The sequence below is a fragment of the Notolabrus celidotus genome, chromosome 22 (genome assembly GCF_009762535.1).
Source record: "Notolabrus celidotus isolate fNotCel1 chromosome 22, fNotCel1.pri, whole genome shotgun sequence".
Lineage (NCBI taxonomy): Eukaryota > Metazoa > Chordata > Actinopteri > Labriformes > Labridae > Notolabrus > Notolabrus celidotus.
Genome location: NC_048293.1, coordinates 8,306,039 through 8,322,683, shown reverse-complemented (window position 1 = coordinate 8,322,683; position 16,645 = coordinate 8,306,039). Strand labels below are relative to the sequence as shown.

Sequence of the window (16,645 nt, the reverse complement as noted above, 5' to 3'; positions counted from 1 at the left end):
CTTGTGGCAATGGACAAACCTTTTGGGGTCCTCAAAGATTTTATCCAAGAAAATGTTGTATGTTGTTCCTTTTTTAAAGTTATGAATAAGCACAGGAATATAACATCAGAATGATACTTAGATGCAAGTAGTTATGGTGTTTATGGACCAGACAGAAAGGGTAAATACTGTAAATGTCATTCATTTATGTGAACATATTTATTGTTACCACACCAGAGAAAGTCAGTGCCCCAGTCAAAAGTCTGGCTCTGCCCCTGATATAATGGCAAAATTATAGAAAAATACTCAGTTCTTTTGTCACTCATGGTAAGATAGTACATTTTGCACCCACCCAATAGTGAGGCTACAGTCCTAAGTGCAGCGTTTCTCGTTTCGCCTGGCCACAACCACTTACTGTATGCCATCCCCTACTCTCCACATTTCCTCTGTCCTATCCTGTCCTATTTGTTAAAGGCAAAAATGCCAGAAAAAAACAAAACAAACTAAAATGTATTCTCTCAGGCCAATTTCTGGGAAAATTCCCATATTGCCCTTGACAGTACAGCAGTTGTAAACTGTAAAACCTAAGTATGTGGTTTAAATGAGCCCACTTATCTCTTTATTTAAAGTTGAATCCATAAGGCAACTGGACTTGGTTAAAGCTCTTGAAAACTTTTGCCTCTCATCTGTCAAGCCTCTTTGGTTTTAAAGTGATGGAGATAGAAACTTAAGACTCTGTGGGTTGTTGGTATGCGGCTGCATGTTATGGTCAAATGAGAACAAGTGAATTAGTATCACAGAGAGCCGTTAACATCCTCAGGCGTTGCTCACTCTTTGTAATCTCATCATGAAATTGATATTAATGAGAAGTGCCAAATTTGAAATTAACTGTAACCTTTCCTTATCTATTCTCCCCTCTAGATCCCAGTCATGACGGGAGCCTTTATGGACTCGTCGCCCAATGATGACTACAGCGGCGAGCACTCACTCTTTAACTCCTCGGCTAGTGTCCACGCCGCCGCCTCAGCTGCATCAGTGCACGGACAGCCAGATGAGTCGCAGTCCATGTCCAGCGATGCCATCTGGCTCTGGATTGCCATAATTGCCACCATTGGAAACATTGTAGTTGTTGGCGTTGTCTACGCCTGCACTTTCTGATGAACGTATGCTAACAAAGAGAAATACACACCTACACATTGTGTATTTCCCAGGTTTCTGGACCCAGGAGTGAGGCCAGGCTTTGTAGACAAACACGCAAACTCCCTCTCTGTGTCTCTCTTTTTTTCTCTCTCTCCTTCGCACCTGGCTTTTAGATCAGTTTTGGCCCCTAAGGATGTGGAAGTTGTGGAACTAGACAATGACATATAGACTCCTATACTTCTTCATCACAGGGAGAGACCCTGACTTGGCTGCATTTGTTGGCACAAAATGTTTTGGGCTGCTACAAATGGAAGTTCAGAAAGAGGCTTTTGTGTACAACAGCTCTTTAGTTAAAAACAGAAACATTAAACCTGCGCCCTCAAGCAAGAATCAAACAAACTTTGTTTCCTTTTTTTCAGCTTAAGTTTGTTTCCATGTTTCTCCTCAGACAACACCCTCACTTGAAATGCAGAGATGGAAAGGGAGAACAAATGGAGCTTAAGATTCAGGTTGATCCAGGCCATCTTAAACCTCCACCAGATAGTTTCAAAGTAATTTAGGGCAGGGTTGTTTTAATTATGTGGCTGAACAGAGATGGTGAATGTTAAAACATTTACTAAGTGCTGGGATTATTTTCATGCTAGACAGCCCTGAGCCCCACAAAGAGAGAGCTCATTTAAGGACAAATTTGTGAATGAAACATGGAATGGACACCCACCCCAAGGTATATCTTGTGTTTATTTATAATTTTACCATCAGGAAAGCTCTGAATATCATACAATTCATTAAAAGAAGAAAGTCTCTAAAATGTTGTTTCGATTACACACAATGGGTGGTCATTTTATTGAAAGATATGTGATGCAAAACCAAGTCAACTAGTTGAAATTGATGCTTTTGTTGTCACCAGGGATTATTGTAAACTTAATTGTATTATCATGGTCTGTTTAGTAATGTTTAGATATTATCTACACATGCCAACTTTATACAATTAAAGCACAAATTGAATCCCAGGCCTACTTTACTCACTGCACCTGATCATTGTTTCTATTTCATTTTAAAGTGCAGCTTGTAAAATCATTTATCACTGAGATAGTATTGTCAGCAACAGAAGGTGTATGATTCTGCTGTTTCAGATATGTAAAGGCAAATATGGAACATTTTGAGTGCACATACCAATGTGTATGCTATTTTTAGTGTGGAAAGGATGCCTTACTTTCAAATGAGATTTTGTTTGAAGCTGCCCCCGTAAATTTGTCTCTGTTGAGTAAATTAGTTTTCTGTTGTAGTAGAATCTGGAGGCAGCCATCTCCATGGCAACTAATCCTCCCTCTAATTGGGAGCAACGACTTTTACTCTGAGACTCAGGCATTAACCTGCAGTCACAGATGCATTTTCATGCTCTTTATTCTGAGCATTACAAATCACAGACAACACAACACTGCTTTTACACACATGTTGCATCTGTTAACCTATGAATGTGATTTGTGCTTTGCTTACACTGTTTTAAGCAACTATAGGACTTCTAATAAAATGTTAATAAGTATGCCTTTTTCAGGATGAATCCAAAGTCAGCAGGTAACTTATTGTTTCTGTCAACAAGTCTTTTACTTTCGACGTGTTGATATATCAAGACAGAAGGTGTGATGAAATTTTTTTTTTGTGATTTTTTCCTTCTGGGATTTAGGAGGTGATATCTATGTGCTTTAGGATGAACTAGACAGAGCTGCCCTGTATATACTATACATATTCAACATCTGAGTTATAAACGAAGCTCACTGTATCAGCTATACTTATGTTAAGAAAATCTGGGAGACACTCATCTCCATTATTATGATTTTAAGTGTTCAAAGAAGAAATTCTGAAGCCTGATATTTTTAATAACTGGTCAATGTAGAAATACTGTATGTAGACATGTTGTAAGCCACATACACAATGCTCCTTTTGTAAAGACATATCCTATTAAACTTTCTGTATGAATGCACATTGTTTTTCTCTTTTGCCAAAAAGGCAAACATGTCAACAGAGACTTTTCCTCTGGACCCGAGTGTCGAATGAAGAATGATTCAATGGACACATTCTTGGCTAAACAGAAACTTTTTGGCTTTTGTACACAGTGCTTGATCATGCACGAAGGTGTTTTAGCTCCATCTTTTCTCTCCGCCTGAATCACCTGGCGTTGCTCCTGGTGTAGCCGGCCCACTGACAGACAACAACAGTCGCTGCTGAGCATTCAGGTGAGATTGATGCTAAGCTGAAATAGTGCCATCTGTCATTCTGACACAGGCACAAGTTGTTCTGAAACCATCTGGATCACTTCTCTGTGGATCCCTGCAACCCTCCTTCTCTCTCCATCCTCAACCTAGTTTCTTTTAACTAAAACTGTGAAAGAAGTTCAAAAAACTTGTGATGTCTCTATGAAGATATGGCTTTTTGTAACGTGCAGTTATGTCGAATATGTAGAAAGATTACTTTGTTCAACCTGTACACCACCTACAGACAGAATCATCCCTTTTATAAACAGACAAGGCAGCTTGGTTTGGTGTTATTTGGATCAGATATATGGATCAAGCTTATCTCCTACTGCATATAAAGAGCTGTTAGTGAAGTAGGCTGCACAGCATCAAACACACAAATGAAAACCTTCACTTTTGCTGCTTGTTACTTCTGCTCTCTTCTGACTCCCTTGTGAGAAAAGTCCTGTGGGTGTCTACAGCAGCTGAATCCAAGAGACAGGGGAGTTTTCTCAGAAAGCAGGATCAAATGGATAACCATTGACCTTGCCTATGCTAATATATGCTAATACATTCTAATAATGAGATTTCCAGGTGATGCTTTAAGAGAAATCTATGGTGTCTAAGACTTCATTTATTCTGTTATGTGCGTGACAAGGCTGACATTGTCATTAAATCAGAATCAGTCTGAGATTAATGAGTCTGAAAGGAGAGGAGATGAGGTGTAAGGTCATAATTAGAGGATGTCTGGCTCCTCCTCTGCTGCCCCCAGGTCTAACAGGATGTAACACTTCAGCCAAAGCCCTGTCCAGTAGAGAGTGACAGCTGGGTGATGAGGTGCTGGGTGTGCTTATACATGTCAAGCTGCTCTGACAAATTATGTCAAACTGTCAGTCCAAAGACACAGAGTGGGTCTATACTCATCCCCAGCCTTAACAAAAGCCAAAAGCTTCTTCTTTTATTTGATGGATCACAATAATGTAATTATTTGTGAAGCATGGCAAACAGTAGGAGAGGAATACTTTACAGCTGCTATGCTTACATTTGCAATTTTTCTTCAACTGTAACAAAATCCTTCTGATTAAACATTTTAACTTCACAGTTTACATTGACTGAACAATAATGTGATCAATTTAATATGTTTGTATACACACCTCAATCAGAAAATCAATCAGTTCTGGATCAAACATGTCAACTTCAGCTACAAATCTGCTAGACACTCAATCATCTCAATAGCCAATCAGCATTTAGATTTCCCGCCATCCTGGACTGCATTGGAAATAATCAATCCAGCCATTCGAAAACAAGTATTTCAGAAGTAGAAGGCCTATTCCTTTCCTGGAGAGAAGACGGACAGACCTAACAAAACACTTACTTTTTAAGATTGAATAACTTGAAAGGTCAAAACTCTTGCAATGCTTATAGTATGAAGACCAACAAGTTGTTCTCAATACAATATTTATTCCATTTCAAATTCATTTCACTTTCTTGTTATTTTGACCCTTTAAGATACTTAAAATCTCATTAATATCTTTGAAGTTGCTGAAGGAGTGCAAACGATCCTTATTCTGATAGATCACTGGAACTACATTTTGCTTTCTAACGGGTCCTATTAATAATATTAGAGTCACTAGTGTTGCTGAAAGAAGTTGGGGTATAAAGGTTTGTCTAGTAGTGAGCTGAAGTGAAAAATGTAATTTTCATGTCAAAGTAAACAAGCTTATTGCAGTACAACTGAAAGAGGATAATGGCATTGCACATCTTTTCTGCAGGTTAATATTAATTAGTTCTCTGACTCAGGATTAGGTTGTTATCCCAGTCAATAATGAGCTTTGATCACAATTCCTTCCTGCTTGAGGTCACTTCCCAGAAGAAGAGGCAGTGCTTGTTCTCAACAGATCAACAGTCTGCCTCCACTCAATAACATTTGTTGAAGCCTGATTTGAAAAGGCGTTGATACTGCACAAGGTGTCAGAGCATGACATAAATTATGCTGTCTTTGCATCATCTGTAATCGACAATGACATCGCAATGATGAATGTCTTTGATGGTTACTGCTCCAGTGCACAAGCGGGATAGACTTTTATTCCCTGGTCCAATGACTGCATGAGTAACCGACAGCTGTCAACACACCAACAGAACTGGCATTGTGTGATTGCCTCTTAATAGCACATAAGTGGGCGAAAAAGTGGTTGTGGTGGAAAAAAATTGGATATAGGATGGACTGCTTCCATGGCAACAGCTGTAATAGATTTAGCACCACCTTTTGCATCTGGCAGCCATTTCTTGAGCTCAACTTTGCTTGTTTCTTACTTTTGTTTCTTTCCTACCATCTGCCTTTCTCACCCACAAATACACCCACCAACACAAGCATCTAATGATGCCACTCATCACAGCTGGATGTCAAAATGATCCATCAAATATCTCCTTATCCAAATCTAATATCCCTTAATGGGGAGCTCAGAGTACCACCTACAACTCTCACTAATCAGAACAGTTAAACGAGATGATGTTGGCAGAGTCATTTGTGATTTGGTGGCATTAACAATACTGGAAAAGTTGGCACAGAGCAATAAATCAAACATCCCAAATGAGATGAATTTGTTAATATCCCTACAAATCAGATCCATAACGATGCAAGATGTAGGCAAGACATAAAAAGAAAAGTCACATACAACCCATTTCAGCATTAAGCTTCCTTTCCTACCTCCAATCAGGGATGATAACCAGGGTGCCAAGTGTGACAGGGAACAGAGAGGGTTTAATGCGATCCCTGGAGCTCCACCACCCCCTGATGCTGCCTCGCTCAAGATGCTTCATTACTGTAACTCCATGATGGGAGCTCAGCATCACCCGTCATCCACAAGGCAGGAGCCCTATTCTTTTGATTTAGTAATGCTGTTGAGTGGAAGGCTAGTCCCTCTCTCTCTTTCATGCACACACACTCCCTGACACTTTCCTATGAGGCAGGACGACAGATAAGCGTCTGTCTTTACCCATCATCTCATACAGAAAACATGCTTAGAAAGAAAAGAGCTGGGGATTTATGAGGAGGATGCCCTTTGAACAAGATGGATTCAGCCCAGCCCATTTTTGTAATGAGTCAGATCTCTAAGCGTATTACTTTTAGTAATTATTTCATAGAAACTTCATTGGATTGAAATAGCACAGATTTATAGACAAAATAATTGTCATGGTCGGCAGCTTTTGTCCCTATTTTCTCTGTGTCCTTCCTTCTCTCCAGTTTCCCATTCTGTCCCTCTGTGTGTGTGTGTGCGTGTCTATGTGTTTTTGGGTGTGGCGACTAAGTTCCTGCTGCTGATAATCCTCTTCCACACCTGTGCCTCATATCAACAATCATCCCTCGCCAGTATTCAGCCTCGGTTCATCCCTTCAGGAACACCAGAATGTTCTTTTCTTCTTGTGGCGACAATATGGCAACGTTTCACAGATTGTAAACTTACTAGTGTTTTGTTGGATTAATCGCCCCCCCTCTTCTTCCTCCTCCACCTCCTCCTCCTCCTCCTCCTCCTGTGCTAGGCAGTGTGTAGCCTGTATTCATTGCCACACCCAGCACACGTATACCTCTTTCACACATGCACTCTAATATTTCCAAAGTTGCTAATTCACACGTCCCTCACAGCATGAAGTCCTATCAGACGAGGTAGCAGGGACGCCATAAAGTCAGGATGGATTTACCTTCTGGGGTACAAATATCTGTGATAATCCATCCTCGTTGATCTTTCAGGCATGATGTAAAACACTTGTAAGTCAGACAAACATCCCCTCTATTAATCATTAAGCAGATATGATGTTTGATCTTTAAGCAGGACCCAAACTCAGAAATGTTAAATTCAAGTCTCGCAAAAGAGAGGAGTTCTAGGAATAAGCCTCCAATACCACAGCTCTGCTACTACACCACAAATGACTGGACATCAGCATGCAGAACATGCAGCCTGTCCCCATGGAGACTGACATGTATCACTCTAGTTGCACCCATTGGCCGTGTCATTTTCCTGGTCGCCGTCCAAATTTAAAGTTGAAACTAATAGACAAGCCATTGAACAGGGAGCCAGATGAGTAAAGAGACAGATGCTCAGACTGGCAGAAGACGACAGGATGACTGAGAGGAGAAAAAATAGGAGACAATGAAGAGGGAAAGAATCAGGATCAGCAGTGGAAACCTCTGTCCATGTCTCCGTGTGGTGATGACTGTGTGACAGGTGTTCTCTCAGAGCGAGGTAGAGATTGATCGATGCTGATCTGCTGTATCCAGCGCTCAGACACATTGGTCTGAGTGACTGTTTTCTGTTTTTGACGACTCCTGTATCAACCAGATTGTTTAGGATTCTTGACACCTGAAAGGACATTTCTGTGTGATCGAAGCACTGACTTCAGCGCTTTCCGTAACTTCAAATGGCAGTACCACTGTTTGAAAGTACACATGTAAGGGTACAGGATTGGAAACATAGGTATGAAAAGTATATTAAGTAGACTTGGATGATTAACATCTTTGATGACAATAACATGGGCTCTGTTTTCATCTCTGCTGTAATGTAAATGTGTGGTTTCAAAAGAGGAAGGCTGTCTGTCATTTCATCACCTCTAATGTCCACTTTATTTCCCAGGCTTAGAGCAGTTTCTATTTTATCCAGCAGAGGGCTTCACATTCAGCATTTTCAAATGGTGTTCTAGGATGAAGTTATAAAGAAGATGCTTCACATCAGCTATGAGTGCTGTAGAACAAGAATTAACTGTATTTACAAAGTTCAGACCAGGAAAAGTACGCTTTTTGTACTTCTGGTTCTCGTGTATAATACTTATGAGGCTAAAATAATACTGGAATTAGACAAGTTAAACTGTAAGTTACAGTATTGTATGCAATCTGTGTAGCATTTCATATACCAGATGATCTACTGTTTATGTCAATGTATGTTCAGAACTTTTTCATATTATGTTTACTGATTTTTGCTCGGTAACATGATATACCAGTTGAATCATTTCTTGATGTGTGTCTGTTTTAACACACAGTGTGGGAAAGAAAGAGTGGATCAAAACATCTGCATTAAGTGCATGGCATAAGATCAAATGTTATCTCAGTGCTCAATTTTAAGATATGCAACCTTTCCATAGGATTTTTTCATCACAAAAAGGATTTAGAAGCATCCTAACTGCGTAAATGAAGGTTGAAAGAGTGAAATTCAAAACACATTATGACTTTGTTTTATATTTCATCCTAAGAGGCCTCTGAGAGATTCCTTTTTGGGCAGAGGAGATGTTTAAGGGAAACAAGTTGGCGACACAGTCACTCTCTTCTCTGTAAGTATCACTGAACTGTCACAAGCCATTCAGTGAAACAAGCAGTCGTCTCCTTTTGCCCCTCAGAGGCTTCTGTGGCAATGTTCTCTGCCAGTCTGCATCAGAGGAAAAAGACACACTGTGACACTGACTAAGACTAAACATGGCTGTCATCTGTTTGTTTCACATTTTTATCTGTCATTACTTTAATCATAGAAAATGCCCTAAAAGGATGTCTCATTTTACACTGATATCTCAATTTAAGATGCTTTTTAAGAAAATGTTAAAAACGTGGCGTCAGACTTTCTTGCTCAGAGCATAAACACATGCAGTAAATTACCTGATTCATGATGATGAGCATTGTTGGGAAATTGTATTATTTTGTAAGAGCATTTATGAGAAGATGTTGAGAAAGTTGGAACTCATTTCTGAATTACATCGTCATAACCATGTTTTCCTATGAGGGTCTGAATAATCAAATATTTATTCCTCATCATTGGTCTTTCTCCAACATACTTCACCTCTTATTCAGCTCTCTAAAGTACTAAACACCCACAAGCTGAAACTTGAGATTTTCAGCTTGGTCATTACACATAAACATGTTTATTCCACCATAAATGGCAGATGTCCGGTTGTTTTGACAATCTTGTTTGAGCTGCACCACATGTAACATTTTTTTTTCCATCTTGGCATTGGGATTACACAACATATTTTGGTTTGTGGCCTTCCCCATGTGTTGCATAATGTCTTGTGATGGCTGGTTTATAAATAAAAATAAAGGATGTGAAATTGAATCCATATAAATATCAGCTTAGGTTGCTTAAGTTAGATAAAAATGATACATCTGGCATGTAAACCAGAGAGACAAATCAGTTCCAAAACAAGTCTCACCCACTCAGTTGTACAGGACAAATTATTTACAGTGTCTGTCTCTATAACAATAAATACAGTAATATTCAGCAGTCTGAGTAGGATCTGCCCGGAACATCTGGGCTTGGCTTTATTTGATTTTTCTATGATTTCTGTAAAAATTGTTTTGTGTTCCACTGCTGGAAGCATTAGTGGTATCACACAGTGCTCGTCAATGTTGCATTAGTGGTTTAAGAGCTGACGCCACTACCAGCGTCAGACCCTGTAGCTGGTTTGACACCATCTCTTTTGAGCGCTTGTCAACTCTCACTCTTATATCGAAGCATTGCATAGTACAGCTGTGAAAACAAAATGTAAACTTTACCAGAGTAGCTCTGCCTGGTTCTGTCAAGTCTGGGAGAAGTTATGAAACAGGGAACATGGGCGGGACCAGTGCAGAGAAGCAGAGCTCACAGCCTGGAAAAAAAATCCTACAGAGACAGGCAGAAGGAGACAGGAAATGAGCAGAGCATTTTCAAAGAGGAGCATGAGCTTCACTGCCCCCTCGTCCAGACATTATTTTACAAAGCTCATTACACACTGCTGAGACATAACTAATGGCAGCAGACAGAGCTGGAGTCTGGGCCCATGATTACTCAGAAGCCTTCAGTTTGAACTGACTTGAGGCTATTATTCACAGGATTCATTGAGAGATTTATAAAGTTGTGAAATGAATGGGCAGGAGGATAAGATTGAATCCCACATAAGGCTAAAGGAGAAGACTGTTAGGTATTATAAAATGTATATTGTTATTTTACTATCTGAGGTTATATACTTGCTCTGTCATCCAGTATAATAGACATAAATCAACCGTGTTTCTAGTTCTCACATCAATGGAAAATTTTGAAAATCCCAACCACAGCTTTTTTCAAAAATGATATCCACAGACCTATCTGTCAACACTTTAAGTCTTATTTGTTCTAAATGAAAATAGTAAAAAAAACAACAACAATGGAGACAAATACACCATTTTACATCAAATGTAGTTCTTCAGCAGCCCATACTCGGATGTAGCACAACTCAGACAACTTGCACAAATGAAAATATCATCCAGATGAAAAACCACACTACAGCTGCTATGTTTTCTCAACTTTTTGGTGAAACAGTTGAGAGCATGAGCCAAAGCTATTTCTGGGCAGCAACCATGCATGACATCCAGCCAAAGTAAAGAACTAAAAAACTGCCAAGTCATGTCACATGTTGAAACTTTTCATTGGAGCAGTGGTGGGCGCCGCCCCACCACCCACTACACTACCAGACATAAAAAAATATATGTAAAATGAAATAATCAAATAATATTCTGAACTTGTATACATATTTTTAGATGAGCAAGATAAATATTATATAGTTAATGATGAGTAAAGCTGCTTCGTTCGAGGTCGAGCTGCGGGAGTTGGAGACGATTGGACAGAGATGTAGAATGGAGAAAGAGAAATTAAATAATTCAGTGAAATCACTTAAGACATCACCTTTTGAGAGGAGAACATACCGGGAGGAGCTCGAAGTGAAAGAGGGCGGACCTGATCAGCCGAACATCAAAATTAATCAGCAGTCCAAAGACAGAGGGAGACAATACACCCAGTCTTTTTCCAGGACCTGGTTTAGCAACAAGGCTTGGCTAACTGCATGTAGTGAGGCTAATGCTTTATTCTGCTTTCCCTGCCTCCTTTTTCAAATGTCAGGATCTGACCCAGCATGGATTATGACAGGTATTACTTATTTGAAGCACTTTTCAGAAAAGACAAAGAAGCATAAACAATTTGGGATCCACATGGAAAATGCTCTGTGACTAGCCATGTTTGGAAAAATAAACATTTCATGTCTGCTTGATGAAGGCTACAGGATAGGGATCCGTAAGCACAATGAGGAGGTTGACAAAAACAGGCACATCCTATCTAAAATAATAGACTGTGTTAAGTTCTGTGGTGTGATACCATAGTACATGTTTGCTTGCTATTTTTGAGTTATAGCCCCCCCTGGAGAAAACTCCACCAGCCGCCACTGCATTGGAGGAAGATTAATCAGTTAGTTTTATGTCTGTCATGTTTGAGGCAATACAACAGAAAAGGACCCAAAACGCAGACTACAATAAAAGGGTTAAATAAACAATAAAGAGGAAATAAACAAAACTTACTTCCAAGAAATCCATAGGAAAACGTAGAGGGCCTTTGGTAAACGCCAACAAGAATCAAGGAAAGAGGTAATGATCCGACAAAAGGAGAGGGGAAACACAGAAACCAAACATACAGCAACAGGTTGGACACAGGACACAGGTGAAACTAATGAAGATAATCAAAATGGAGGGAAACACACAAGGGCAGGAAGTAAAATTAAACAGGAGACACAGGGATCAAGAACTACAAAATAAAACAGGAAATACAAGAAACCTAACTAAGAAAGGTGAAAAAACACAAACACAAGGTATACAACACAATGCATGGATCACTAACAAAGAACACAAGGGAGAGATAAAAATACATCATAACTTATACAGAAAGGGAGAGACCAATAAATAAAACACAAGGTAAATGTACAAAATAAAAACGGAAATCAATGACAGATTATAATACAAAGAAAACACAAATTCAACAAATTCAACTTATGACAGTGGCCTGAAGTGAAGTGCAAAAATACAAACTTTTGCTGTTGTTTAGGAAGACATTTCAATTATTTCTGCACATCTTCTTCTGCCAAAACTACTCAGCCTTTAGAATGGATTATCCTATTCAGCCCAATGATATATAACCTTAATCACACTTCAAAATACTCATCTTTCATTTTGCTTTCAGATTGAGTTTAGTCTCAAATGTTTTTGAAAAAGGTTTGATGCTATAAGATATATCAATATCTGATTTAGAAATGCCACATAGACAGTTTTATTTCTTAACTTGGCTATGGTTTATTATGAAGGGGAATATATTGTGGATCACTTTAGTACAAAGAAAAATAAATCTGTGACTCTTAATAAATGTGCTAGGGTTGACTTCGGGAGCTGTTACTGAATTCCCAAAGAAAACAGCTGCACTGCTTAATTGCTGTTAAAGTTATTGCCTTCATATTAAGACAACTCTTCCCTCAGATTATATGGAGAACCACTAACAGAAAAACATGACTATAACAGAAGGAAGTACAAAGGAATAAAAGTGCATTAAAACAGAGCTAGTTGGCATACAGAAGTTGGGAGGATGCTGGAAGAAGATCAAGTATTATTTGAAACAAAACAAAGAAACAATGAAGGGCAAGTTTATGGAAGCGTTTCGAGAGGTTGAATTTGTCAGAGCTACAAGGGGTAATATCCTCAATGGGATAAATTACAGTTAAATACAAACCCTGGAAATAGAATTCTGACAATGTGTTGCATAAGTACTTGTGCCCTTTTGTTCAGGTATCCAGTTTAATTAGTTATAAATTTTGATCGGGGGAAATGTGTTTCAATGGGAAAATGTAGGTGGTGGGAAGTAAATACTAGACAATACACTTATTCGGGGATAGATCAATCATTTTTACAAGAGAATAAAATCATCTATCAAATAAGTGAGCTAGTTTTGATTCTTATCATTTTAAGAAACAAAGCAACAATCCTTCAATTACAGCACCAGGAAGTCTCATTACTTCCTTGTTATTATCATGTATGAAAGACGACTAGCTTTGCACCTGCACCATTTAAAAAAAGAAAAGTTGAAAACTGAATTCTAACTGGTTCAGTCTGGCAACAGGATCCCATCAACTAGAGTTAACGACACCTGTTCACATCCTTTACTTAGGCATCTCTGTTGTGTGTTAGACTTATGAACATGTCACTTAAGAGTACAAATATAATTTTAAGTTATAGCTGTGTTCTTCAGATGTGATGTCCAGGGCCCAATGGCTAAATTAGTATATTATGCTAGCACGCAAATGAAGGTAATTTAGGATAAATAAATTGACTGATCAAATAAGTGGTGTACCTAGGAATTCTCAGAAACATATTGGTTGTATTGAGTTTTCACTAACAAACTATTTTATATAGCCTAGTGGTCATAAGTTCCAAGTCCCAAACGGGAAATGAGAGAACCCACTAGGCATTATACTGGGGGCAAGGTAAACTGTACCATTTTAAGTACAAAAAGAGGGTTTCAGTTAGAGAGTTTTTGAGACAACTTTACCCATTTACTGACCAGTTGCATGAGTAAATCAATAGAAAATACATGCTTAATAAATATTTACAATAAACATATTTTCTAATGCGATTATTTTGGATGATTAAAAATTGTTACTTGATATGAGTGCCCTTTTATCTGTTTCTATTGAGTATTTTTTATTGTTAATAGAGGATCAAACAGAGACTTCCATCTGACTTGCTACAGGAGTTTGAGACCTACTGTCTGGTTTTCCCGCAAACTTGTCTCTCTAGTTGAAATTCTAAATTCATGTGAGTATGTGACTATGTTTGCTTTTTTTGTCAAAATAAAAAAGGGACATTAGAGGACTGGGCTTTATCTTTGCAAAACAAAGTACTTAAATGTGCATCTATCAATCAATTGATTTACCAATCATTCTTGCTGTACTTTTTAATAATATTGGGTATTTCATGTAAAACAAACAAACAAACAAACAAAAATTATAGGAAGCAAATAGTAGCATAAAAAGTAAGAAATCAAGATAACAGGAAGTGACAAGGCAGAGTTGCAACATTACAATGATATTTAAAGAAACATCCAAGCACAACAAAGGCAAGCATTTACCACATGCTAATCATGTGAGTATGACAAAGCAGATCAGTTTTCACCAAATGACTGCTTTTAACCTCCAAGTCTACTCTAATCAATGCTAACTTGAAAATGAATTTTGGTTTTAACAACATTTGCCCAATTTAGCTGCACTGTGAGAACTTAATGTCTTCCAAATTGCCTTTTTATTCGTACAGTCGCTGTCTCTGGGATGAATGGGAATATCAGGCCTGACATAAGAACCGGTAACTGGTTTGATGATATAGCAACCAGACCCTCACTCAGATGTCATTTGTGCTCTGTACAGGAAATCTGATTGTGTGATTTGCAACGTCTGTCATAAATCTTAGTTTGTTTCATGAGGAGGAGATAAGAGGGTCTGTGTTGACATCACCCAAGGGGGTCTATGTCTTACACATTACAAAACAGAATGAAAACAAAGAGACAATGCAGTAACGGTTGTTGTTCGATTTACCAATTTCTGATCATGCAAAAATGTAAATAGTCAGGTTAATTAAACGTATACAACCAATAAACAAAAGGGTACTAATTAACCTGGGAAATTAAAATCTGTGAAGCTAACAACACCCTCTAATTTGAATACCTGAAAAATTCACAAAAAAGTCTTACAGGATGAAAACAGATGAGGAAGGAAAGGATTGACAGATAGTCTGGATACATTTTTTTAGAAGAATAGAGGCTGGATTCAGGAGAAGTCCCAGCATGTTTAGGTGTGATGCTAATGGACCTGAGCAACTCAATGGGCCTGATCTACTATGATCCCAAATAACGAGCGCTAATTTGCATGTGCAAACTATAAGACTGCATGTGCTATCAGTGGGCGTGTTGCAGGTGATCTACTATGATTGCATGCGCATTTGATAACAAGTGCAAAAGTGTGGTGTGGACCGACCTATTTTAATGAAGATTTTGCCTGTGCTACCGGCTGTCATCATGGAGAGTTTGAGAGAGCAGAGTGGCCGTAAATGAAAAGTGAAGTTTGAAGCCATGGAGTTGGAGTTCTTGGTGGAGGAGGCAAATAAACAGATCGGTGAACTCCAGCAGAGACATCTCTGCGTTGCCAGAAGAAACGCGATTTGGGAGGCCATCTGTGAAAAGGTGAATGCTGTGAACAAAACCAGAAGATCTGCCGATGAAATAAAAAGAAGATGGCAAGATATCCGCAGAAGAAAAAATGAAAAACTGTCCCTTAATAAAATCTCAGTGCATTTGTAATATTGGACACATTTAATTAGTTCAAAATGAATTTGCTTCGTGGGACTCGTTGAATATAGAATGGGAAAAAAATGTGATTTCACTATTTGAAAAGTGTCTTAGTAAGTTGTCTGTCATGACCGTAAAAATAATATTTATCTCTTTTTCTTAAATGGATAATCTTCATCAGATTTCTGACAATCCCCGCTGTACTCCTCAAATCACCCTAATGTCTTTAATGATATGTAGACCAAGACCTACACAAGACAATACAGAACACAACATTTCTTCCTGAAATCTACCCTGAGTCTAACCCTCTTCTGAGATTCAGATAATTCTGTTTATTATTTATTGATTTTTTTTTTTTAAAGGTCCTGTGGAGAACTTCCAGTTTGAGTTGATTAAGCGCCCCCTGTGAATGAAGTTGTGTATTGTATTTCTTTGCTAGTATTTTCATGTACCTGTGTTAGAAGTGGTTTTAACAAAACATCTCATCCTGCTTTATCTTCACAAGACTCATCCAAAATCTTAGCCATGGAAAATGTAAAAAGCACTTTTTTGACAGCATGCTGTTGATCTCTCTTACTAACACCTACCCCTTCCTGTTGGTTTCAGACATTCAAATGAGCTGTCTGAAATAGCCAGTCTTTGTGTGGGTGGCCCTGTTTGTTTATGTAGGTCAAGAAGAAGTTTCATTCATTCAATCTGTTTTCTAACCATCTAAAAACTCCTTACAAGGGCTTTAGATGTACAGTATGTAGAAATGGGAATATTTTTGCGATATTGCTCCTTTGCTCATCCCTCCCTTCTGTGAAATTCCAGAATTTACAGTGGCTTTCTGGGACAAGAGCCTCCTGTGATGCACAAGCTTGATCCTCCATTTGTCAAGTTATTTATATCTGAAACTTCTATCAAAGCACATTCTTTTGCACACAACAACCACCACTCTCTTCTTCTTCCTACTTATCTCCTATACAGTGCATTTCCAGCGACCACCCACTAAATTACAAAAACACATATGACCCTTACTAGTTTTTCTGTTCTATAGAAGCATGGCAACCTCTGTGGAAGGGGACCCACTCCTTATGTAGATATGGTGAATGGAGTTGTACTTAAATAGCGCTTTTTAAGTCTTTCAGACCACTCAAAGCGCTTTTACACTAT

The 16,645-nt window shown here is 38.6% G+C and overlaps 1 protein-coding gene and 1 long non-coding RNA gene across 3 annotated transcripts in view; one reads left to right on the top strand and one right to left on the bottom strand.

The window, feature by feature from the left end:
- The window catches only part of LOC117805875 (uncharacterized protein C14orf132), a 29,660-nt gene extending 27,536 nt beyond the window's left edge, over positions 1-2,124 (top strand). For both annotated transcript variants that reach the window (XM_034674470.1, XM_034674469.1), the window contains exon 2: positions 901-2,124. In XM_034674470.1, coding sequence (XP_034530361.1) covers positions 901-1,137 — 237 coding nt within the window. In that variant the 3' untranslated portion in view covers positions 1,138-2,124. The remainder of the gene's footprint in view (positions 1-900) is intronic.
- Positions 1-11,837, bottom strand: part of LOC117805876 — a 35,283-nt gene extending 23,446 nt beyond the window's left edge. Inside the window, exons 1-2 of the long non-coding RNA XR_004629552.1 lie at positions 11,692-11,837; positions 9,883-9,988 (exon numbers count right to left, since the gene is read on the bottom strand). This is a non-coding gene — a long non-coding RNA (uncharacterized LOC117805876). The remainder of the gene's footprint in view (positions 1-9,882; positions 9,989-11,691) is intronic.
- Between the last annotated feature and the right edge of the window lie 4,808 nt (positions 11,838-16,645).